Genomic DNA, 23,794 nt, shown 5'->3' on the forward strand with positions numbered 1-23,794 from the left:
AAGAGAATGGAGGTAAGAAGCAATATGATGTCCCCGTCTCATCATATGAACTGCTCCTCTCACGATAGTATAAAAATCAATTTGATGTTTCTCATATTAATTATGGTCTTTGCACTGTTGCTTGTATTCTAAGCCATGTCCTAGATGCCAGAAGCTGTAAACAGAGAGGCTTGAACTGCCTGGGGAGCCATTAATATGGCACTGAATTTCCATGAATTCCTGTCACTATTGAAGGTGACTCAAAATGGGTGATATTGTGTCTCAAGTCTAAAACACAAGGTGAAGCCCCATGGAAACTGAGAAGCACAGAAGAGCTACACTAGAATGAAAAACTCCTTCAGTAGAAGACTTGCCTTTCACCATGTCTAGCAAGAGACAAATCAGACAAAGGATCGGCTGTGTCACAAAGCTAAATTGCTTTGCTGATTTCGGGAGACGCACCACCCCCGTTGTGTATGGTGCCATTTGGGTTTTATTAAAAAAAAAAAAAACAAAGTGGTGTAAGTACTCCAATTGCAAATGAGATCAAATGTAAAAATTTTATATCAGGTCCAGTGCAGAAACGGGGATATAAAGCTGAACACCGGGTGAGAAACTGAGAATAATTTTGTTTGTTAATTTTTTTATTGCAAAACAGAGAAAAAAATTCTCCTACAAGCTGAAGACTAACAGAACCCCATGGATCACACACAAACGAGAGTCCGAGACCCACAAAAAAGGCATACAATGAACGGAACCTGTGCCATGTCTGATAAAGTTGTGCGTTGTACCCCATGGAGTCATGGACCGCAGAAACGCGTCTCCACGATCGAAATTAACCGGGGCACAAGAATCATTCCACAAATTGGGATTTGGGGTTGAGGAGGGCTCCATCTCCTTAAATCTTCATCTTCCCCGTTGGTTTTCGTCAATTAAACCTGAAGCAGAACCTTTTGCAGGCGATCTGCCACCCGGCTCTCGTTTCCTGCAAAATTTTCACATCCATGTCATGGGATGTCTAAACCCCTACGCTGGATCTAAGCAAGTATTCTAAATTCTCTATCGGATCGTCTATTTCACTGTGCAAGTACGATCAAAACCTCAGATCGCAGACACAATTGAGATTGAGAAAGCTGGCAAGACAGTAAGAAACTAAGGACTTTTTTACAAAACCACGCTCATACAGTAAAGCACTATACCAGTACAGACACGAATATTGCATCCATCAGCCCAACCCCAAGACAAAAAGATGCCACCTCCGTGGTCCGTGGTTGTTAAATTTCATATGTAATCCTACAATTTACCACCCATACTAACATTACAAAAGGACCAAATAGAGAAGCACTAGTCAGATAATCTAATCAACTCAACCAGAGATCTCAATCGACTTTACATCGGGCTTCTTCACCTCCTCCACTTTCGGCACGGTAACAGTCAACACGCCATCCTCCATCGCCGCTCTCACTTGATCGACCTTGGCATTCTCCGGTAATTGGAACCTCCTCAAGAACTTGCCACTGCTCCGTTCTACGCGATGCCAAGTGTCGTTCTTCTCTTCCTTCTCATGGCTCCTCTCTCCGCTGATCTGGAGGATCCTTCCGTCCTCAACCTCCACCTTAACCCCTTCCTTCTTCATCCCCGGCACGTCCGCCTTGAAGACGTGAGCCGTCGGCGTCTCCTTCCAGTCGATATGTGCTCTTGCAAACTGTGAGGTCTCGGTTGGCAGATTTGAGAAGAATTGGTCGGAAAACGATCGGAAATTGCTTGGGAAGGGGAACCCCTCGAACGGATCCCAGACGTCCAGGGAAAAGGGATCATAGACGTTGGATCGGCGGCCGAAGAAGTTCGGAATGATGGACATTCTTTACAAGAAAACAGAAAGCCACTTCGAGATTGAAACCGCAGACAGAATTTTCTCAGTAGCTTACGAATGGGAAATCTCTCTAGGAACGGATTACTTTTATAGATGGAAGAGGATTGGGATAATACAAATCTGGATGGTTCTGGAGATCTCTCACTCTCACCTCCTTCAAACCCCTTCTCGAATGTTCTACACAAGTCTATCGTAACCAGTAGTACTCCGTAAGCATCGAACGTGTTCCAGAGCAAACAAAACCGTCGGATCCGGGCACATGGTTAAAGGTAAAATTCCACTTTAGGCTAAGTTTGGAAGGATGATAAATATAAATTTGTAGAGTACAAAATCTCACATTTTATATTATTTTGTATGTATTTGTAATGTACATATTTGTATTTCTACTCCTTGCAAATTGAGCCTTTAGAGAAAATTCTCGATTACCCTACATTTTGAGCCTAGTGTAACTTTGGTCTCCAAATTTTAAAATACAATAATTCAATATTCAAACTTTTAAAATGTGATAATATAACATTTGTCATTAACTAGCTGTTAACAAGTCATTAAATGGCATTTAAAAAAGACATAAATGCATTTCAAGTGTTATTTAATTTTCTTTATCAATCATCTAAACATTGACAAAAAAATTAACAGTCTCAAATTCTTGCCTTTTTCATGCAAGAAAATTGCGATCATGTTTGAGTGGGCATTTTGGTGATCCCAACTTTCTTGAATAGAAGAGGCAAGGATTTGAGATTGTTAATTTTTTTGTTAATGTTTGAATGGTTGATAAAGAAAATTAGATGACACTAGAAGGATATTTGTATCTTTTCCAAATGCCACTTAACGACTGGGTAACAACTAGTTAACAACAGCTATTGGATTATTACGTTTTGAATGCTTGGGTATTGAATTATCACATTTTAAAATTCGGAGACCAAAGTGGCACTAGGCCCAAAGTAGGGTACTAATTGGGAATTTTTCCTCCACTTTACTATATTGTACTTTGGGAGTAGTGTCATGTTAGTACCCAAAATTTCCAAATGTGTTTATGCAATATTCAAACTTTTAAAACGTGTCAAATAAGGTATAAAACCATTAATCGACATCAAGTACCATGTAAAAGAATAAAAATGCCCTTCACCTATCATTTAATTTTTATTTTTTTATGGTTGGTATTGGAGTGCCTCTCCAATACTTTCTAGATTCTCTTTTCCTACGCCCATGCTCAGAATCACCCTCCAACACCGCCAAGAACGAAAACACATCAAAAGTTCTTTTTCACTTTGAAGCCACATAGAAATCGTTCTTTTTCCTTTTCTTTTCCTTTTTCTTTTTTTTTCTCTAGAGCATATGAACTGATGATGTGCGATCTAGCAGCTCCCTACTGGCTGATGACTCAAAAGCTGAGTAGGAGAGTTCCTTGCTGGAAGGTGACTCAAATGCCGAGCTGAGTAAGGCTGAGCTAGAAGATAGCTCAGATGTCAAGCTATATAATGGAGAGCTGTGTAATTTTCTGGGAGAACTATAGTGAAATAATATTAGAGTGCCTAGGTTTCTTTACCTGGGGTGGCCACTCCAGTGCTTAAGTTAACGAATTAGAGACTTTTGAGAGAGCTAGAGAACTGCGAGAACTAAATTGCGCATGTACCTTGTGAGATTGGAGGTGAGGCCTTTATATAGGCATTGTTTGGCGTGGGCTTCACGCACAGTGTCCGAGATCTCTGGGAGGTCGTGGCTAGCTGAGCCGAAGTCTTCGGAAGTAGTGGCGCACGTAGACTAGGCTTTGTGCCTCTGAAACATTTGGTGTAGGAGCTGACTTTTGGAAGACCCGGGAGTGATGGAATTCACACACAAAGGAGGTCGACGAGCATGTCTTGCAAGTCGCCACCTGGACCTCAGTCGAGTCGACAAGTCCTCAAGGGAGGTCACTCCTCACGCCGAGGTCACTTGGACTAGTAATGGTGAGGTACCACAGGTCGGCCCTAGACAAGGTGTTCCTAGCCGCCTTACCGAGGTGCCTAAGTTGTAAATGAGGTTGCCAACTAGGACTCTAGTTAGCCGATGGAGGTAAGTTGCCAAGTCAGATTTCAGCTAAGGCAAATCATCGCCTACGTGGTGCCGAGGTGTTGTTTACATGTTTTGAGATGCCACATGTCACGATGTCAATGGAGGGCCCAATCTGCCCTCATCAATTGCCCCCCATTCCTGAGCTGAGGTTAGCTCGACGAAGGGAGTAGCTTGTTGCATGTCCTTTAGCCCAGAATGACTAGTTCAATGAACTCGTAGGCATTGGTCCAGTTCGCTCCCCAAGTCGAAAGTCTTAAGGGTTAAATACAGCCTTACGCAAGGCTTCACCATCTTGATTATCAGGGCATGGGAGAGAACTCATCTGCTCGAGGAGAGGCAGAACGGGCACCCCAAGGACATCTACCTTACTAGGGATGCAACCATTAAGGAGTTCTACAATTCGGCCATATACCTCAAGAGTGAAGTTCGTCATGCCATCCTCACAAGGGGCTTCCAACTATGTGAATGCCTCTTCAAGTCGCTCCACTTATGTAGACTACAACGCAAAGTCCCTCATGTCGGTCCTCGAAGGAGTAGCCGACAAGGTCGATGCAAAGCCTAAATCCGAGGTGGAGGATGACTGTGAAGAAACCAACCAAGTTTGCATGTCTATTGCAGTGCTGAAAGTGAACTAGTTTTCCTTTATTCCATTTTTCTTTTTTTTTTTCTTTTTTTTTTTCAAGTCAACGATGAGATGTCAACGTTCTTTGAGTGGTGGCAATGTTGTCGAACTAGATAGATGGGGAGTCGACCAGCTTAGATCGGTCTACCCATTGTCATCGTGTTTCGAGGTTGGCTTGAGGGGGCCTTAGCTAAAAAGCGGTATGGCTTTCCCTTAGAGCTTAATTTGACCAGGTCACCAAAGCGGATGGTCATTCTGTAGTAGTTTTAAATGTGGTTGCATCTATGCCATCACGTGGTTGACTCTCATGGGTCTGTGCTTGTAGGTCAATGCCATACATGTACTACACCTACTTCTAAAACTGTTGGCCGCCCACTTTTACTAGAGCCATGGGGGGCTCACCTTGAGGGGGTGACTCTACCATCAGCGGGTCGCCTACTCTCACAGGAACCATAAAAGATTTGACCTATGAGGTCGGTTCCTCATTCAGTTAGCTGCCAACTCTCACGGGAGGCATGAAGGGCTCGATTAGTAGTGAGGCTTCGCAGTTTGGGCTGGGAGATAATTTGTGCCAGATCGCTAAAGCTTGCCCGGGCTACAGGTTCAGATTTTGCCCTTGTGATAGCTTTGTCGATACGTGCATTGCTGTCGGCATTGGATGGTAGGTCGGTGCCATGATTGCATCGTATCAATTCTCCGAGATGCTAGCCGTCTACTCCTAAAATAAGCCGCAGGCAGATTGACTTACGGGGGCAGTTCTACTAACTGTAAGTTGCCAACTTGCATGGAAGCCTTGAAAGGCTCGACCCGCAAGGGCAACCACACAGTCCGTTGGCCACTAACTCCCATGGGAGCCACGAAGGGCTCGACCTGTAGAGGCGACCTCGCGAAACAGATTTGACGAGGCTCATAGGGCAGCTCCATAGTCTGTTTGCCGTCAACTCCCATGGGAACGACGAAGGGCTTGATCTGCAAGGGCAGCCTCACTTCGGGGTTCTTGTCTCCGATCTGGTGATTGTTTAGGTTGTTTTATTGTTGATTGTTCTATTGTTATTAGTTGTTCTGTGGTGGCATGAATGCGTCAAACTTCTCCTACCAAGCACGCATTTGGAGATTCAATTTATGGACGTATTGCACTAGCTTGTAGAACCTTCGTGCATTAATCCTTGTGGGAACCATTGATGGCTCAACAGTAGGGAAAGGCACGTTCACTTGGTGCAGCAGGAAAGTTGGGTTCGATACTGCGTGCACACCAGGTAGGGTTAATGGTATTGTAAAGAAGGTGAGAACTTGGCTTTTTTGTTATGGTTCCCACAAACGACGCCAATTGATGATGTGCGATCTAACAACTCCCTGTTGGCTGATGACTCAGAAGTCGAGCTGGAGAATTCCTTGCTAGAAATTGACTCAAATGCCAAGCTGAGTAAGGTCGAGCTAGAATATAGCTCGAATGTCAAACTATATAATGGAGAGTTGTTTAATTTTTTGAGAGACTTGTAGTAAAATAATATTAGAGTGCCCGGGTTTCTTTACCCGGGGTGGGCACTTCGATGCTTAAGTCAGTGAATTAGAGATTTTTGAGAAAGCTAAAAGTAAGAGAGCTAGAGAGCCACAAGAACTAAATTGTGCATGTACCTTGTGAGGTTGGAGGTGAGGCCTATACATAGGCGTTGTTTGGCATGGGCTTCACATAGCGTCTGAGATCTTTGGGAGGTCATGGCTGGCCAGGCCGAAGTCTTCAAAAGTAGTGGCACACGTAGACCAAGCTTTCTGCCTCCAAGACATTCAGTGTAAGAGCTAACTTCCGGAAGACCCGGGACTGATGGAATTCACACATGAAGGAGGTCGGCGAGCATGTCTCGCAGGTTGCCACATGGACCTCAGTTGAGTAACTCGAGTTGACAAGTCCTCAAGGGAGGTCGCTCCTCACACCAAGATCACTTGGACTAGTAACAATGAGGTACCATAGTTCAAGGTGTTCCTAACTGCCTTACCGAGGTGCCCAATTTATAAATGAGGTTGCCAGCTAGGACTCTAGTTAGCCGGTGGAGGTAGGTCGCCAAGTTGGAATACAACTAAGGCAAATTATTGCCTACGTTGTATCGGGGTGTCATTCAATTGTATTGAGATGCCACATGTTGCAATGTCAATGGAAGGCCCAATCTGCCCTCATCATGAACAGTTCTCTCTCACGGTGTTACTTGACGTTCCACCGTGACAAACATTTTTTTAACGTAGCCAGTCAATTGCTTTCTTCCGGAAGAGCACGAGCTGCACGACTGATGGAGCCACCTAAAAGGAGAGAGAGAGAAACTCTTAGCGAGTCTATGCCGTTGCGGTACCGTACGTCATTGAATCTATAAATGATAATCACAACTGTAACTCTACGAAACCATGTACTCAATGCCAAATTGCCAATGGCCAACTCTTTGCAATCTCTATTCTTTATCGTTCCCATTCTCTTCCTCATCCCATACAAGGCGACATCTTCCGTTCATCACCAACACCACCACCAGCAGGGACTTAAAACCTTCCACTTCTCTCTCTATCAATAAGGGACGATCAACAAGACCGGATACGTCATCGTGAACGGTTGGGCCTAGTAATTAGTGAGTTATTCCGCTTTTATATTTGGTTTCCTTTTAAGTAACTTTTGAGGTAGAAATCATGTCAAGTTAGAATACTAAGCTTCAATACTAACTTCATACTATCCCCAATGTTCAAGGTATTTGATAGTGCGCAATCTGGCTACTCGTAGTTGAAAGGCGATCCAATTCCAATTGAGTGGCAAGCTTGATCGTTCTGCAAAATAGTGGATCATTGAATTCAGGGTAATTAACCTGGCAAGGTCGCTCCGATGCTTAAGTCAATACTTATGCTGTGATTGGGAGTAAGTAGAATAATCACGCACACCTTTGCCTTGAGGTTTCATGTCTTTATATATTGGAATAGTCGTGGGCCTTACGAATCTCTGAGATCTCTAGGCTATGTAGATGAGGTTTGTTCCGTTTTTTAAGGAGAGCAATATGTTGATAAGGTTTATCGTTTTACCTCCGATTCAGGCGGAGTTAGGACGAGTCTTATCATGATCCCAAAAAATTCGGGGCCCGTTGGAGAGGCTTTGGAGTCGATCACGTGACATTTTGGCTCTTTAGCCCCAGACTGCCATTTCGATTCTTTAGTCCCGAACTAGATTGGGTGTTGAGATGCATCTACATTGAGGTGGTTTTTTGGGCCAAGATGGCTGAATACCCGAGCTCCGAATGTTACAAACTGGGTTCGCTTGGCTGAGTTGTCACCCCTCAATTAGATCGTGCCTACATATCCCCTTCTTGCTAGGTCATGCCAAATCACCCTTCATCAGCATTAAAATGGATTTTTTCTATGAAAAGAAGAGGAAGTCAATTCAAATAGATTCTCATCCAACGGTTGCAGAGGTGCTCGTCACATCCTTAAGAGGACATTCTCCTCTTTCTTCTTCCTTTTTCGACAAGCATCAACGCCATGCCCGGGCTGCCGCGTAGGCCTGCGGTTTTTCTTTTTGCCGCTTCTCTTATCTTTCCTTTCAATTCTCGTCAGTTTATTTTGAGTCATTATTACAATTTGCAACAAGTTGGACCAACAAAATACGCTGAGGCCGTCGTGTATGTTAATAGTGTGTTGAAACATATTTTGTTGCTAGGTGATTCAATCTCATTTGCAATGGGAATTTACATCTGCACCCGATAGAGCGCTCTCTAAAAACGCCCCACATGCACATCTTAGTGTGCATCGGGAGTATTTTCCATATTAATCATTGGAAGATGCTCTAGATACATGTTTGGGATGTACTATTCGACGTTTTTGGGGCACACTGTATGGGGTGCATATATGAATTCCTCATTTAGAGGTCTTCATTAAATGGTCAAAGTGTGAAATTAAATCGTATTCGACGGTTTACTCTGATTTGACCTCAAAATGGGTAGGCCTCATGGTTTTCAAAACTGGACCGGATTGGATGGTCAGACAAAAAAAAACCAAGAATCGGTCAGGTGACTAGTTTCGTTTTACCCTAGAATCATTATTTCACCAAAAACTGTTGATTTGGTCAACAAATCACTGACCCATGTGGTCGAACCGTTCGAACTGTCCAATGGTTTGGCTGTTTTTTATTTTTAAATTTTTTGTTAGAACAAGCTGTTCGTTTGGTTCAAACGGTCGGACACTTGACCAATTCGTTGTCTGATTTGGTTTTAAAGACCTTGATTTATCTGGTTTGAGAATTTCTCAAACCTTAATTTGTTTTGTCTGATTTAATTTTCTAAATTTTAGAAACCAGATCAAATCGTAAGTGGTATTAAACAAAATTAACATATGTACATATTTAAACATATGCATGTATATATTCATTTTATATTTTATACATTATTGTTGTTTGTTTCAATTTTTAACTTATAATTTCATGCCCTAGGACATTATTATGTTTGAGAAAGTGTAAATGTAAATTATTTAGTAGTAGTGTGATACTTGTTAGCATTTCAATTTGATGTTTGTATTATATTTGTTATTTATGCAGATATGTATGTTGTTTGGACTTTCTAATTGGATGAAGTCCAATAGAATGACCCAAACTGGATTGTAATAGTTTGATTTGATTTGTATATTAAATGGTTTGAATTGGTATAAGAATTTCTCAAATCATAATTTACTCGTTTAATTCGAGATGTTCATCAAACTGCACCACAAACACCCCTGTTCGCATTCGCATAAATGGAGAATAAAGGGAGCATTCGAAGGAAAAATAGAAGAAATGAAGAACAGGGCCCAGTTAAGGCTTTTGTGTTGTAACGTATGACTTTACTGAGTTGTGGGCCGACTAGTGGACCAGCAGGTCCAGCACCACTTAGATTGACAATGAATTAACCCAAAACATAAAAGATAGTGGGCTGAGTCTGAGACTGGGCCTGCATATCATTAGGAGAAGGTAACGAGGCTATATCATTATTCATTAAGAGATCGGCTCTATTGACTATCGCGTAGACCCTAATTCCAAATTATACGACCGTCTTTAATTTTTTTCGTTATGTCTCAGTTTGGAAAGGGTATAAATACAAAATTGCGCAATATAAATATATACAAAATAATATAAAATACAAGATTTTACATTCTAGATATTTGTATTTATACTTCTTTCAAACTGAGCCTACTAAAATTGGATTACAGCTGAACTAAAACAAAAAGAAGCTTGTCCAAACCAAGCACCATAACTGTTGAAATTCAAACTCAAAACATCAAACCCTAATAAAGGAAAATAACATATGTGCAAGTGTTTGAGCTAAAGTTCTGTTATCCATCAGGTAATTATTCCATCTCTAAGTGGCAGGTCTATAGTCTAGCCTCCAAGGAGCTTTCAATTTGTGAAATCAATTGGAAGTTTTGGGTCTTGTTAACAGATTCAGTCTATTTCCCTATATGCCCCTATATATATATATATATTCAATCAATGGGCAATGTAATATATATCCCTATATATATAGAGAGTGTAAAACTTTATATTTTATATGTATTTATATTGTATATATTTGTAATTATATTCTTTACAAATTGAGTTTTTAATTCAATATGTGCCGTATCAGTAGGGATGTGGGAAGAATATGAGGATAGAAGATCCCAGCAGAATTGCAGGATTTCTTGTAGTCGAAAAAAATTATATTATTGAAAGCGATGCGAACTTCAAGTCTTCTTCAATTCCTTATGCAGCCAATTTCTTTTCTAATTCCTTAAAATAAAATTGGACTGTAACACTCTTTTTCATTCATTGATAGGAGCAATTATTGAAGAATTGAAAGGTGATAAAGTTGAACCAAAATTAGACTGAGACCAACCATTGATGTCCCTTGCATGTGCCTGCTTTGTATTTGTAACAACACATCAACAATGATCACCCAGGCATGTTATTTCTGAAACTGTCTATTTTTTATTTTAATTTGTTAAAATTATTTAAAAAAACCATAAATACAAACTGTGATAACGGATTTATCTTTCGCTCGATTTAAAAAAAGTATAAATACAAATATATACAAAATACAAGGTTTTGAGTTCTACACATTTGTATTGGTACTCCCTCCAAATGGAGCCGCTTTACTTACTAAAATTACCCATGTTGCACATGTGGCTTTTAAGATTTCTGTTACAAAGTTAAATTCATGGAATTCTAGCTGGTCCCTCCAACTAAGTCTGTGGCTAACACAGATTCAAACAAATATTTCCTGGCTTTTGCACTCGAGAAATCAAGACTGTAATTAATACTAACAACCTCTATTATTAGAAAACCCTAACAAACCCCAAGCAACATTTTTTCTTTGTTGTATGTCTTAGAAAAAATAAAATGTTCCTCTACTCCTCTTTTCTTAAATCCTTGTCAATATGCCTCGGCCAATTCTGTTCATCTTAAACGTTACTATTATACAACATGCATCTTATTGGAATGATCATCAAATTGACTAGGTCTCCACTTTTCCAAACAAATTCCTTTATATCCATTCTTATTAATATTTATTGAACTTTATTGTTGTTATCGTGTGCGAACAATTCGATTAAATTGGGTTTCCCTGGGGTTTTTTTGTTAGAGGCGCTTTCAAAGGGATTTCTTTGAAGGGAGCCACCCATCTGGTTTCCCCTTCCCCTTCCTCCTTTCGGTTTTCTCTCCTTCCTCCCTCTCTTTTAATTTTGAGAGAACCTTCCTCTCAAGTTTTCTTGAAGCTTCCTCTTAAGCTTCTCAAAGTTTTGTTTCTCTGTCCGTGGTTCTCATTCAAGTTCATTGTTCGTCGGTGAAGGCGGTCTTTTGGTTTTCTCTGTACGCGATTCTTCAGCAGTTGCTGTTCATGGTGAGTCTTGTTTGTGGTTCTTCGGTTGATACTGTTCATGGTGAGATCCGTTCGCTATTCTCTAGTGATGATAGTTTTTTGGAATCTTCCTTTGTTAGTTTCGTTCGCCGTCTGTGATTGATTGGATATGTACTTATTTACTTTTATTGGTGATTTGACCTCACCATTTCTCAATTGCAAAATATCTTTTGGTTCTCCATCTATTATTATATTTTGTTTTCTTGAGAAATTGTTTGTATTTTCTAATTGGCCTTATGGACTTTTTTGTATCAATTTCTTGATTGAATGAAATATGATGACTTTAGGCAATTTCATAAAAAAAAAAATTCAAAGCTTTATACCATCTTTCAATTAAAAAGAAGGTGAATAAAAGAGGGTCTTTTCGTTTTTAATTGATAGGCAAACTGAATCGGACTGTACGGAGTCTGGATTAGGCTATGCAGGCCCCAGCACACCAACCTGCTGTGACTGAAGAGTGGAGAGTGAAGAGAGAAGAGATACAACATTACCAGACTTAAAAACCATTGAAGTCATTCATTCCCTTGTGAGTTGTGATGAGCTCAAACTTATCCCGTTAGTGGTCCACGAAGAGATGAATATTCAAAGTGCTTTTTCATGGCTATCTATGTTTGGACTTGTCTACTTTTCTCTTTCTCCCAACTTTTTTCTAACAAAATTTCAACGAAGAATCAAATATTCAATTAAGGTTTTAGGTGTTCCCCCCCCCCCCCCCCCCCCCCCCAAAAAAAAATAATAATAATAATAAAAATAAAAAAACTAAAACAAACAAAATTACAATTCTCAATGGTTCACCAAACAAAACTGAAACGTGGCATTGCTTAATGAAATTAGAAATTTATGGCTCATGATTATAAACCATTACAAAAGAATAATATTAATTGGTCACACTAGAGTTGTAGTGGTACACCTCAGCCACCCCATTAGAAGACAAGGAGAAAAACAAAGACCAGGTTATAATAATCAGAAAGCTTTGATAAGATCCCATTTACTATTGGAAAACAAGTTGTTTCATGGCTGAATTGGGGATAAAGATATGATGGAGATGCTACGACGACTGGTATATATAATATATAACAGATAACGATCGATCAAGCTAACTAACAAAAATCATGATTGCTTCCAAGAAAAAATTGTTTATAGCTAGCTAGTAAAAGCAAGAGATGAGTCGTGACATAAATTGTAGACTTCCCTTGAAAGAAAAACAGATTAAGGGGTGCACAATTATATATTGGAAGACCCAAGCCCTTACTACTTTACTAGCTCTGGCTCTTGTTGATTGAGACATTTATGCAAACATGTCTCTCGCTCTCAATCACAGGAATATATTCCCACTTAGCCTGAATCTGAAGCCTTTTACATCTTTCAATGATATATTTCCCTTCTGCTAGTTGGTAAGATATTGACAAAACTGCAAGTCTGAGTGTCTTTGATCTTTATCTTCTTCATCACCAGTTTCATTTAATTTCTAGATTCTTCTTCTATTCATACATTCTATTCTATAGTACTCCTCTCATAGGGTTCCAGTAACCAGCCCTATTAACAATAACCCCAATCATGTAATTATATATGGGTGTATTAGTTTTTAAGTGGGTTGAATTGGTACAATATTTGGAGCTGAACATATATAGCTAGGGTGGTATTCTGCTAGCATTCAATCGGACGTTCAGGATTGATCGGTCATCAGGATATCTTTGGACCACAGAATATTAAGCCCAGCAACCTAATGGCCTATGTGTCTGCAACCCAAGCCACAACCGTAGGTCTTACTCAACACTGGTGGTCAGTAGTCACGGGTCTGATAAGAACTTCATTTGTCACTGTTGGCAGAGTACAACTTAACGACACTCTGATTTGTTTAAGTAACCAAGAGATAGAGAGCATATATAAGACTCCAAAGTTTAATATTTTTAGAGGATTCTCATTTATTACACCTTAGTCTTACATGAGAAAACATCAAAGAAGATATGATCCTTCTTGTATATGTTTTAATTTTGTCAGTAAAAGTAAACAACTACAATGATTTAACTCCTTTGGATCGATCTGGGTGGGTGGGTGCGTGCTTCAATATATCTATCGTCCATGCATCGAGATTATGGTTGCTTTATAGTCTCAAAACTGATGAGCTTCAACTTTAATAAAACTAAGGAGGCAGAAGAAAAGAGAGTCTATGGAGACAAAGATGCAAGAATATCGTCTCTCAGGCCCGCAGAAAGCTCTTGCCTCTTGGTCCATATACACTGACATAGTCCAAAGCTGTAAGGACTTCTCATGGGCAGAATTTTGGGCCTCATTCTATATAAAGTAGTAAACGATTTGGAAATCAAGTATGGTACCATCTTCCACTTTAGTTTGTATTTTTCCTGGAGAGAAAGAGGGCAAGTAGGGCCCAGCAGAGGTCCAGATCCATGTGAGCTATTAGGTGGTGTTTGTGGGGTGTGGGATGGGCAATGTCCCCAAGGCATTAGGCAAAGGCAATTAAGCAACGCATCAATTGAACAATTGAACGTGGCCTACTGTCCTCCATGCTTAATACACAAATGCCAGTACTTGCCATGTGGGTTTGCATGCTTCTTTAGGTTTGGGGGCCCATCATTCAATGATCCACCTTTCATACTTTCTACTACAAACTTAACCCATTATCATTTCCTGTTTTTTTCCTTTGGGTGTGGTAAAATCGTTGGGCACAGAATTAATGATATATTACTACACATTGTCACCATTGAGTTCTGATTATTAATAAGGTCTCGACTCCATGTCTGCATTTTGAGTTCAGGCTCTGGACTGATTCTATCTGTTCGGCCGTTCCCATCCAATTAAGCAACACATTGTTTATATGTTAACACGTAACAAAAGATACCCCTAATGTTTAATGCATCCTTCTCATAATTTACCTGCAGTAATTCAATATAAGATATATATATATATATATAAAGCCATTATTTTATAAAGGATATATTAGATACTTTGAAAATAGAAAATAAAAGAATTAATAATAATAATAATAATAATAATAATATTATTATTATTATTATTATTATTAGTGTAAGAATACATACTATGTTATGCATGTGTATAAATATTAATTATATATGATATTTAGATTTAATTTTCATACTCAAAGGCAAATATATATGGTTTTTATAATAATATAGATAGATGCTAGGTAATCAAGCTGCTCATTCAATTGTTCAATTTATTGGTATTTTGGGAAGAAACACTTCCAGCCTAGTTTAGTCATCTCTAGAACTTGTATTCTGTAAATGGTTGTTTTTAGTGTATGTACATTCTACCACTTCACAAGGGGATTAGTTATTAGTGTCCAGTCCTACATATACATTCTACCACTTAGGTCTTGTTTAAATTTAGCCTCTACCCTATTCTCCTAAAAAAGGCCTGACAAACATTTAATAGTATTTTATTATTTAGGAAAGCTTCACAAAAGAACAAGTATTTTATTGTTTTATTTTTATTTCTTACTTTTACTTTTTTATGAGACAAGAATTATAATTTTTATTTTTAATTTCATATTTATTTCATTTATTTAATCATTTTGTGTGGGTTTTGGACAATAGATAATTTTAAAAGACCAAGCTCCACTCCTAATAACGGGAGAAAGAATATAACCGAGCATTCCTTTTTTTATTTTCGTTCATTAGTGATAAAAAAATTAAACACACACAAAAAAAAAGAGATTTATATAGATTTAGGACTTAATGGATATAATTTTTGACATAAGGCCAACTAGTGCAAAGAGTTAATGTACCATCTTTAATGGGAAATCAAATCAGAATCATGTCCAGTGTTTTCATACAGCCGCTTCTGGCTTTGTAAGGTGGGCCTCATACAGGGGTAGAACCTAGAAACTATGTTTGGTAAAAAAATATCTAAAAGCCAAAATGTGCTTTAATTTAGCTAATAAATTGACTTTTCAATGAAATTAATTTCAATAGCTTCTTCAACGTAGTTCAATCAATGCAGCTCTTTGAAAGTTGAAGCCCTCCCAAATGGGCTTTTAGTATCTCTCTCTTTGTCAGGCTGAGAGAATAGTTAGATAGGGTTCAACTATGATATCGGAAAAGACATAAGTACCCCCCCGGAAATTAAAAAAAAAAAAAAAATCTTTAACCAATCATCAGTATTATAGAATGGTATTTATCAATATTGGTCCCATATCATACCGGCAGCATAGATTTTCCCTAGTTAATTAAATAAGCAACACAAAAAACTTATTTAAAAAATATTTCACATCTTTCCACCGTATTTAAGACCACAAATTTCACATATAAAATTTTATACGCATTAAAACCACGAACTACTCTGCAAATCTTACAGAATATTTTCAACCCACATTTTATACCAAATTGTATAGAATTCTACGTCTGCTCAAATTGCAAAAGACCTTCATCCGATTTTCAAAAATGAAGGTTCACACTTCAGAATATTGAATATTTATGTTTTTTTAGTGTGTTTAATATAAATGTTGAATAATTTATATTCAGCTAGTTAATATTTGTTCAGTTTCCTTGCTAATTAAATATAATAGAAGAGATTAATTGTCCAAGGCTTCAACCGTAACCGTAGTGCCCAAGCCAATGTTGTTAGGAACCCAATCCTTTCTGGATGGGCCAATCAGGTTCCAGCTAAGCTTCATCATGATTCATGCAATGCAAGCTGCAATCTAATAACGGTGGTCCAGACCCACACACAATTTTGGCTGCTCCATTCTGTAGTCCCCCTCCCCCATTCGCACCGGACTCGGGTCAGTCGGAGCATTTTGGTTGGTTTGTTTAACTAATATCCATAAAGGAAAGCGGTTTAGGAAAGCAAACCCACTCCACTCCAACATACCAATACCGTTAATAAAAGTGATTCTCACATGATTGTGTTTCCCTTCACGTGCATTTGTATATATTGCCAATTGCTATAACAGAGTCAAACACTGGTAACTGGACCGTCCAGTTCGGTTTCTCCTGTTTCTGGGCCTTGTAGCCCCCGTGTCCTATGCCCACCTGCTTGTTCCAACCTAGGTTAATTGTAATTACGATGGCAAGTTGGTGGCATTTTTGGAAGGCAGGAGGAGTAAATTGGGTTAAAAAATAAAGTCAGTGTAGGAAAGTAGGAAACCAAAGTGAGAAGAGGCTCAGTTAAAACGGGCATCTCACGGTAAGATTTTTGGATGATTCTAAAAAATAATAATAATTTTGTATTGAATTTGTTTTTTTCCAAATTAACAGAAGATACAGTCATACAGATGGTGGTAGGAAATTTTGTCGTGTATCTTGTTTTTACCCCTAAAATAAAAAAAAAAAAGGTTTATCAACGTCAGGTAAAGGATTAAATCTTTTTTTATCATCCTTAGGATTAAATCTTTTTAATCAGACGGTTTTGGCCAAACCAATAGCCACTGCTGTGCTATGTGCCATTCCACTACATCTACAACCCAAAGGAAAAAAAGAAAAGGACAAAGGAGAAGCTCGAAAACCCTTCGACTCTAAATCCAAAGCACCCAGGCTCCAAACAACCGAGTGAGATTACATTGGCGCCCCACATACACATCTCAGCGTGCATTGAAAGAATCTCCCGTATTTATCATGGGAGATACTCCCAATACACGGGTGGGAGGTGCTGTGGAGCGCCCTCTCATCACCTTAGAGTAGAGCCTTGTTAGAGCGCCCTCGAAAGGCTAAAAAGCAAAATCGGACGGTCTCGTCTCGTGACGTAACCCAAACCAGGTGGGGCTCATTATTCCCAGCATTGCTTTGGAAAACCCGTTAATCAACAGTACAGGACCTCAACCTCAAGTGGGCCCCATGCCCAATTTCCCGCGTCTTTAACCGATGATGCTCACCATCCGCACCCGTATTACGCTCCCTCCCGCTTTTTGCCCTCTCTATCTATACTCTACTACTCTACCTCATGAGTCATGACAACGAAAGCGCTCGTCCTTCACCCCCTCTCTCTCCCTCTCTCTCTCTCTGAGAAGTAATCAAATCAGGAACCCACACCCACACCCGCTGTTCGACTGCCGACGACAAATCCATCCCGGAAAACCCTCTCCCACTTCTCCCTCTCTTTCTTCCTTCTGCTTCGGCTTGGGATGAAACGCATCCGCGTTTCGCGATGATCTTGTTGTCTTCTTTGTGTCTCTGCAAATCTTCTTTGCCTTTAGACTACATTCATCCTAGCAGCTTCCCCTGAGTTGATGTGCCCAAACGCACCGGATCTTCTTGGAGACCCTCGACTTCCAAACAATGGTGGTCCCTACTACTGCATTTCTTCGATGCCATTCGGTATGCATTTTTGCTTCTTTTTTCCATTCAATAGATAAACCTTGGTAACAATGTTTTTGTACAACTGTTGTTTCTTCTGCGCTTATAACCATTTTCAAGACCAGGGCTTTTTTTTTTTTCTTTGCGGTGGGTGGGGAGTAATTCTAGTTCGTAGATCTATGGAATTCTGAGAGGCTTGTTTCAGTCCTAAGCATTGGCCTGATTTGGGAGAAGAGGATTTCAATTGTCTAAGAGGTTTAACAAATGTTATGATGTAACAGAACATCTAGATTTACGATATTGCCCCCACCGCGAAATGATGAAATATCTATGCATGTACAGTTCAAAAATGGGAAAATTCAAGACAAAAATCGCGCATTTTCTTCGAAATTCCCTTGCACCCTCCCGAAAAAATTATAAAAAAATCATGATCCAATCTCTTAGGTCCTTGCTCTGCTCGTGAATAGACTACAAAATCTTGTCTCATCCGGCATTCGTAGGATACTAGAAGCCGTAGAAACTAAGGTGAGGATCGCCAGACAATTTTATCATCTTGAGAACTTCTGAAATTGGGTTATAATGGACCATTCAATTTCTTCGTGTTCACTAGCTTTCTGTCTTGGTGTTTTGTCCGTATCGCCGTCTTTTATCTACTCGCTTCTTCAATTAGTCGATGTCAATGTAACAACCACAAGCTGGCAAAATTTCTAACAGTTGGTGGTTACTAATCAGCGAAACGTTCTAATTCTAACATCTGATGTCTTCACCAGTGGTTGGCAGTTTCCCAGGTCTACTTGATCGCCCTTTTCGTTTCCTTTTCTCTCTTCCCTATTTTCCAAAACAAAGCCGAGGGGGGGGGGGATAAGTTTAAGTTGGCCATTAGTTTGCTGAACGGTTCGCAACTTTAGGGGGTATTCAGGAGTTTAACTCATGGGTGAGCATGCTTGCTTTCGTCAGGAGAAGACCAATTCCAAGAACTGTCAACAAAAATTTAGCCACATTATCTTGAGTTTAATGAAACTCAAGTACTACCACTTTTAGCCCGCTTAAACATAAGGCATACTCCTTGACTTCTCAAGAAGTAGTGCCCGTGGAATACAGGTTAGTCCACTATTAAGGCATCATCTATTACCTTCTTAACGGAAATGAAATCAATCATTGCAATGTCTCTCCTTGGAAATGTAAAATTGCACTGTATATGTTCCAAAATGCAGAATTTCACATCCAATCATATAATCAACTCACCCAGTAAATGAGAAGAATTGGCTGAATGAACAGTTAGAAACTCCAGCTGAGCTCCTTGTCTTGAACATATGACAATCATGGTCTATACAGTTGATATAGTGTTGAAAGAATCCTACTTAAGTAGACATATTATACACCGTAGATAGAGCCTTGAACAGTGTGACTATTTTAGGATTCTAAGGTTTTTTAACCTTATGATTGGAATGATTTGCATTGCCTAGGTGCTTGTAATAGAAATGTTTTAACACTGTGGACTTTTTTTGCATTCTTTCCACTAAACCTTTTCAATATAGTTTTGCACTGTATATCGATTTGTATGAGGGTTATAGAATTCAATTGTTAGCAGAGACACATTTTCCCGGTTTTGATAGATTGCACTCTGTTTTGCTTCTTATCTACAAAATGCACATACCTCTATGGTAAATCAAGTAATGTGGAGTGTACTGAGAAAGTCTAAGGGTATACAATATGGAGATGAAAACAAGTTCAAGGCATCATCAGAATGATCAGATGTCAAGAACCGTAAAGGAGGTCTTGTCACCTGAAGAGAACAGAAGTCTAGACCTTCAAGACAGGTTGAAAGCTGAACAGTCTAGCAGTCGGTCAAACATTGAGGAAGCAAAGGGAGATAGAGAAGGTGAGACCTTCGTCCTACCTAAAACTTCCAGGAATCCACAAAAACAAGGGAGTGACAGAAAGGCAATTGAACATGACGAGCTTGTCAAACATATGTCAAATTTGCCTTGCTATCTACAACACATAGAGAGGGGAGAAAACCTCCAAGAGAAGGCTTTGAATTTTGGAGTTCTTGACTGGAGGCGTCTAGAAAAATGGAAGTTTAACCAAAAGTGTGGCCCTGAGGGAAGTTCAACATCCACTAGTAACACTTCCTCATCTCTCTCAACTGTTGAATCCTTAGACGGCAGAATTTGCAATAGCTCTCCTGCTCATCAAAGGGTGCAATCCCCTTCCCTGTGTTCTCAGAATTCATCTTCCACACATGGCCATTCTCAATGTTTGAAATCCTATGGAGCAAATTCCGTGGGCCTTCAAAGATTCAAAGCTCTCTCTCAGAATACCTCAGCTGGGCAGCAAAAGCTTCCTAGAACTGGTCTGCCTTTTGGCAGGATCTATTTCGAGACTAACCTAGAAAAGAGTAAGAGGAAAGATTTAGATCCAAAGATCACTCCAGTAAGGTGGGTTTCATCATTAAATTTGAAAGATTGTGAGGTCCCTTTATGTTCAAAGGGAAAGTTGAAGGCTCCAGATGGTGAGTTTGAAAATAGAACAGAGCAGTTGCCTGCACTGGGCCTCGATCATCCTGACCAGCACAGCCCTGGCAGCCCCAAAAACATCATAGTCCTTTTCCCTAAAGGCTCCAGTAGTTGCTCAGGGATCTACCAGCAATCTTGGTCTACATTACCAACAGAAGCAGGTCGCAAGAGTTTTTCTCCTGAAAAGGAGGTTCACTTTGCAGAGCTCTACTCTGACATCCCACACTCTTGCCCACTTCCTTGTGGAGTTGAAACTAGCAAACAATCGGATATGAAGTTACCACATTCTGTTGATTACCAGGTTACAAGAGTTCCCTCTCAAGCATTTCCTTTGCTTCCAAGTTCACATGGAAGAGAAAAACGGCAATCCAAAAATGAAGATGCAGAGAGAAACAAGTCAACCACAAATCCTGCACATTCAGTTGTTATTGAACCTTCTGATAAACTGGGTTCACAATCAGCAAAAGCGGCAGCTTCTAAAGTAAGATATCCATCTCCTAGTAATCAGCCCAGCACTGGTCGGATGATAAGAAGTTTCAGTTATAAAGAGGGTTCAGTTGTACCACAGTTGAGCCCAACATACATCACTGCAAAGTCTGGCCCAGTGAGATCAGATGCTTCTGTTTGTTCAGATAATCCAAATAGAGATAAAACAAATACTAATAGCAGAGGCAGGTCCAGCCCATTGAGAAGGCTACTGGACCCACTACTGAAGCCCAAGTCAGCAAACCGTCTTCAATTTTCTCAATCATTAGAATCATCATCATCAACACGGAGGGTTTCTAGATCATCTGGTGGACCATTGGATTCTACTACTCTTCAGTCAGTGAAAAGAAACCTTACTTTCTCAAATTGTGGCCCATCCAATGCCGATGATTCACATCAGAAGGAGAAACTTCTGGCATCAACAATGCAAGCTCTTTTACACATCACAATTAAGAATGGACACCCTTTGTTTACATTTGCAGTTGACAACAATAGTGACGTTCTAGCCGCCACAATGAAAAAAGTATATTCATCTGTGAAGGATGAATTTAGCTGGAATTATACATTCTATTCCATTAGTGAAACTAAGAAGAAGAGTGGGGGATGGATAAATCAAGGAAGTAAAGGTAAAAGTCATGGTTATGTCTCAAATGTTGTTGGTCAAATGAAGGTTTCCACCTCTCATAGTCCTAAGTTGACCACACATGATTCCAAGGATCATTTTTTGGTGAATGAGTTTGTCTTGTTTGGTGTAGAACTGAGACACACAGATCAGGGAACCCCTGACCTCCAACCAAACAGTGAACTCGCTGCTATTGTTGTCAAAGTACCAAAAGAAGGCACAGGATATTTAAGAAATGGACAGCAAAGCATTGATGAGGATGGCTCAGATACTGGTTTTGCCAATCCTTTCCCAGAAGATACATGGTCATGCAACTCTGGTGGACACATACAGAATGGGTCTACTGTTGGAACTCAAAGCCTTCCTAGTGCAGTAGTCATACTTCCAAGTGGTGTTCATGGTTTGTCTAGTACAGGAGTACCTTCACCTCTTATTGACAGATGGAAATCAGGTGGATCATGCGACTGTGGAGGTTGGGATATGGGTTGCAAACTCAATATACTAGCCAATGAAAATCAGTGCAATAAGTTAAGTTCATCTGAAGCTTCTCCCACACCAGATCGATTTGATCTTTTTGTTCAGGTACAAATTTTGTTTGGAACTGGAAGTCCTGCATTAGTACAAACTCTTTTGTGCACATCCTGTTAACTGACAATCTTTCCCCCCTTTTACTCAGGGAAGAGCTCAACAGAAGAGGCCCGTCTTCAGCTTGGCATCATTCAAGAAAGGAATCTACTCAATTGATTTCAATGGCTCAATCTCGTTGCTACAAGCATTCTCTATCTGTATAGCAGTCCTAAACTATAGGAAGCATTACAACCTTGCTGAAGCAAATAATCTGTATGAAGCAAAAACTTTATATGAGTCCGTGTCGTTAGAAAACGACAGAATAAAAGCTCCTGCGAGAGCTGAACCTGGAAAATATGTCTCATACCCGCCCCTATCTCCAGTTGGGAGGGTCTAGGTCATAGGAACTATCTTTAGGTCCATCATTTTTAGTTATATCGGATATGCATGGGGCAGGAAGTGAACCACTTAATAAGGGGTCTTATCTATGTATTTGGTAGTATTGACCTCTGCAGACTCGATGCATAAATTATTGAACAAGAAGGCACTCTGCAACCAGTCCTTTTTGTATTGGTTGTAGGGGAGGCTTGGGATCAAATCTTGCTATCACTAGGGTTGGTGGGGTTATGGGTAGAGGGACGAGCTACTCCCTTGTATGCAGGAAATAGTGTTTGTATTCAATACAAATGTGCATTTTAAGCCCAACATAATAAAAAAAATTGTCCATATTGTATTTTCACTTTTCCTAAAAGGAACCAAAGCAAAATGCATAGGTACATCTCATCAGTTCTTTTGAAACATGTTTGTGGTGAGTATTCACAATTTTTGGAAATTTCTATTAATTTCTTTAAGGGTAAATTTCTTAAATTGCCCTTATGGTTTAGCTAATTGACCAAGTGTACCCTTACTATTTTAAAATTAACTAATGCTACCCCTATTGTTTCAGACAATTGATTAAGTCTATCCTTACCGTTAATATCCCTTAACTTTCTGTTACATATGATATTATTGTGATTAGTATATTTACCAAAAATTCTGAAAATACCCTTCCCACCTCCATTCCTAAAAAAACCCTTTAACCTCTACCCACTAGTTCACCCCAATGTTGCTCATCTTTCTCTCTCTTATCCCCATGTGAAGCGTGAAAGAAAAAGAAAAAGTAAAAACAAATAAAAGATTACAAAAAGCGAAAGAATGAACAAGCACTTCCAGCAGACATTGAACCTCAAAGAAAGAGAGGAAAAAAAGGGGGTCCAGGCATCTTGCTCGGCGACGAGTAGCTTCAGAGGGTCCAAATGTTGCTCTTCACCCTCTCTTTGGCTTGGCGGCAACCATTTTATTCATCCCCCCCCCCCCTCTCTCTCTCTCTCTCTCCCAATTGTTTTCAATTCTCGGACATTCTAAGTGAACGGTGAATGGTGAAACCTTCACTAGAGTGAACGTGAACGGGCAAAAAGCGGTGATCTGTCTTATTTCATTGTAGCTGGCTCAATATCTAGCTTGTCGACGAATAAACGATGATTTCTTCATGGGCTCTGAAGAAATCGCCATCGAACTAAGGGGTTTATCACCAATTGTGGAACTCGCCAATTGTCAACGATCTGTCTTGTTTCATTGTAGTTGGTTCAATATCTAGCTTGTCGGCGGATAAACAACATTTTGAATGGCATTGAGGGAAATGGTTTGCATTATCTCTAATCTTAGCTGTTCTTGCAAAGATCCAGTTGGGATGCAAATAGATTTAGAGTTTCAGATAACAAGGGTTGTGGGTTCACAAATCAGACATGCCAATCTCTTGGCCTAGATTCCTTCTACAGACGATCACAAGTGGGGTTTGGGTTTGGTTGAGTGTGATATTGGTGTTGCAATAACAACAAAGCACACATCACTCTCTCACAGTCACTCAAATAATAAGAAC

The 23,794-nt window shown here is 39.7% G+C and overlaps 2 protein-coding genes and 1 long non-coding RNA gene across 3 annotated transcripts; 2 read left to right on the top strand and 1 right to left on the bottom strand.

The window, feature by feature from the left end:
* Positions 1-1,097: 1,097 nt before the first annotated feature.
* On the bottom strand, positions 1,098-1,967 carry LOC148870704 (HSP20-like chaperones superfamily protein). The gene has a single exon (XM_088973868.1). The coding sequence runs from the start codon at positions 1,838-1,840 to the stop codon at positions 1,346-1,348; it is 495 nt and encodes a 164-aa protein (XP_088829994.1). The 5' UTR covers positions 1,841-1,967; the 3' UTR covers positions 1,098-1,345.
* A 9,165-nt stretch (positions 1,968-11,132) lies between these two features.
* Positions 11,133-12,005, top strand: LOC148870705 (uncharacterized). Its single transcript, XR_016108236.1, has 2 exons — positions 11,133-11,392; positions 11,792-12,005. It is a non-coding gene; the product is annotated as an uncharacterized LOC148870705 (long non-coding RNA).
* A 7,265-nt stretch (positions 12,006-19,270) lies between these two features.
* Positions 19,271-22,615, top strand: LOC148870706 (uncharacterized). The gene is made up of 2 exons (XM_088973869.1): positions 19,271-21,891; positions 21,986-22,615. Exons 1-2 carry the CDS (start codon positions 19,396-19,398, stop codon positions 22,271-22,273), a joined length of 2,784 nt encoding a protein of 927 aa, XP_088829995.1. The 5' UTR covers positions 19,271-19,395; the 3' UTR covers positions 22,274-22,615.
* Positions 22,616-23,794: the final 1,179 nt, after the last annotated feature.

Source organism: Nelumbo lutea, chromosome 2, assembly GCF_056320005.1.
Source record: "Nelumbo lutea isolate HS-2025 chromosome 2, American lotus-T2T, whole genome shotgun sequence".
Classification (NCBI taxonomy): domain Eukaryota; kingdom Viridiplantae; phylum Streptophyta; class Magnoliopsida; order Proteales; family Nelumbonaceae; genus Nelumbo; species Nelumbo lutea.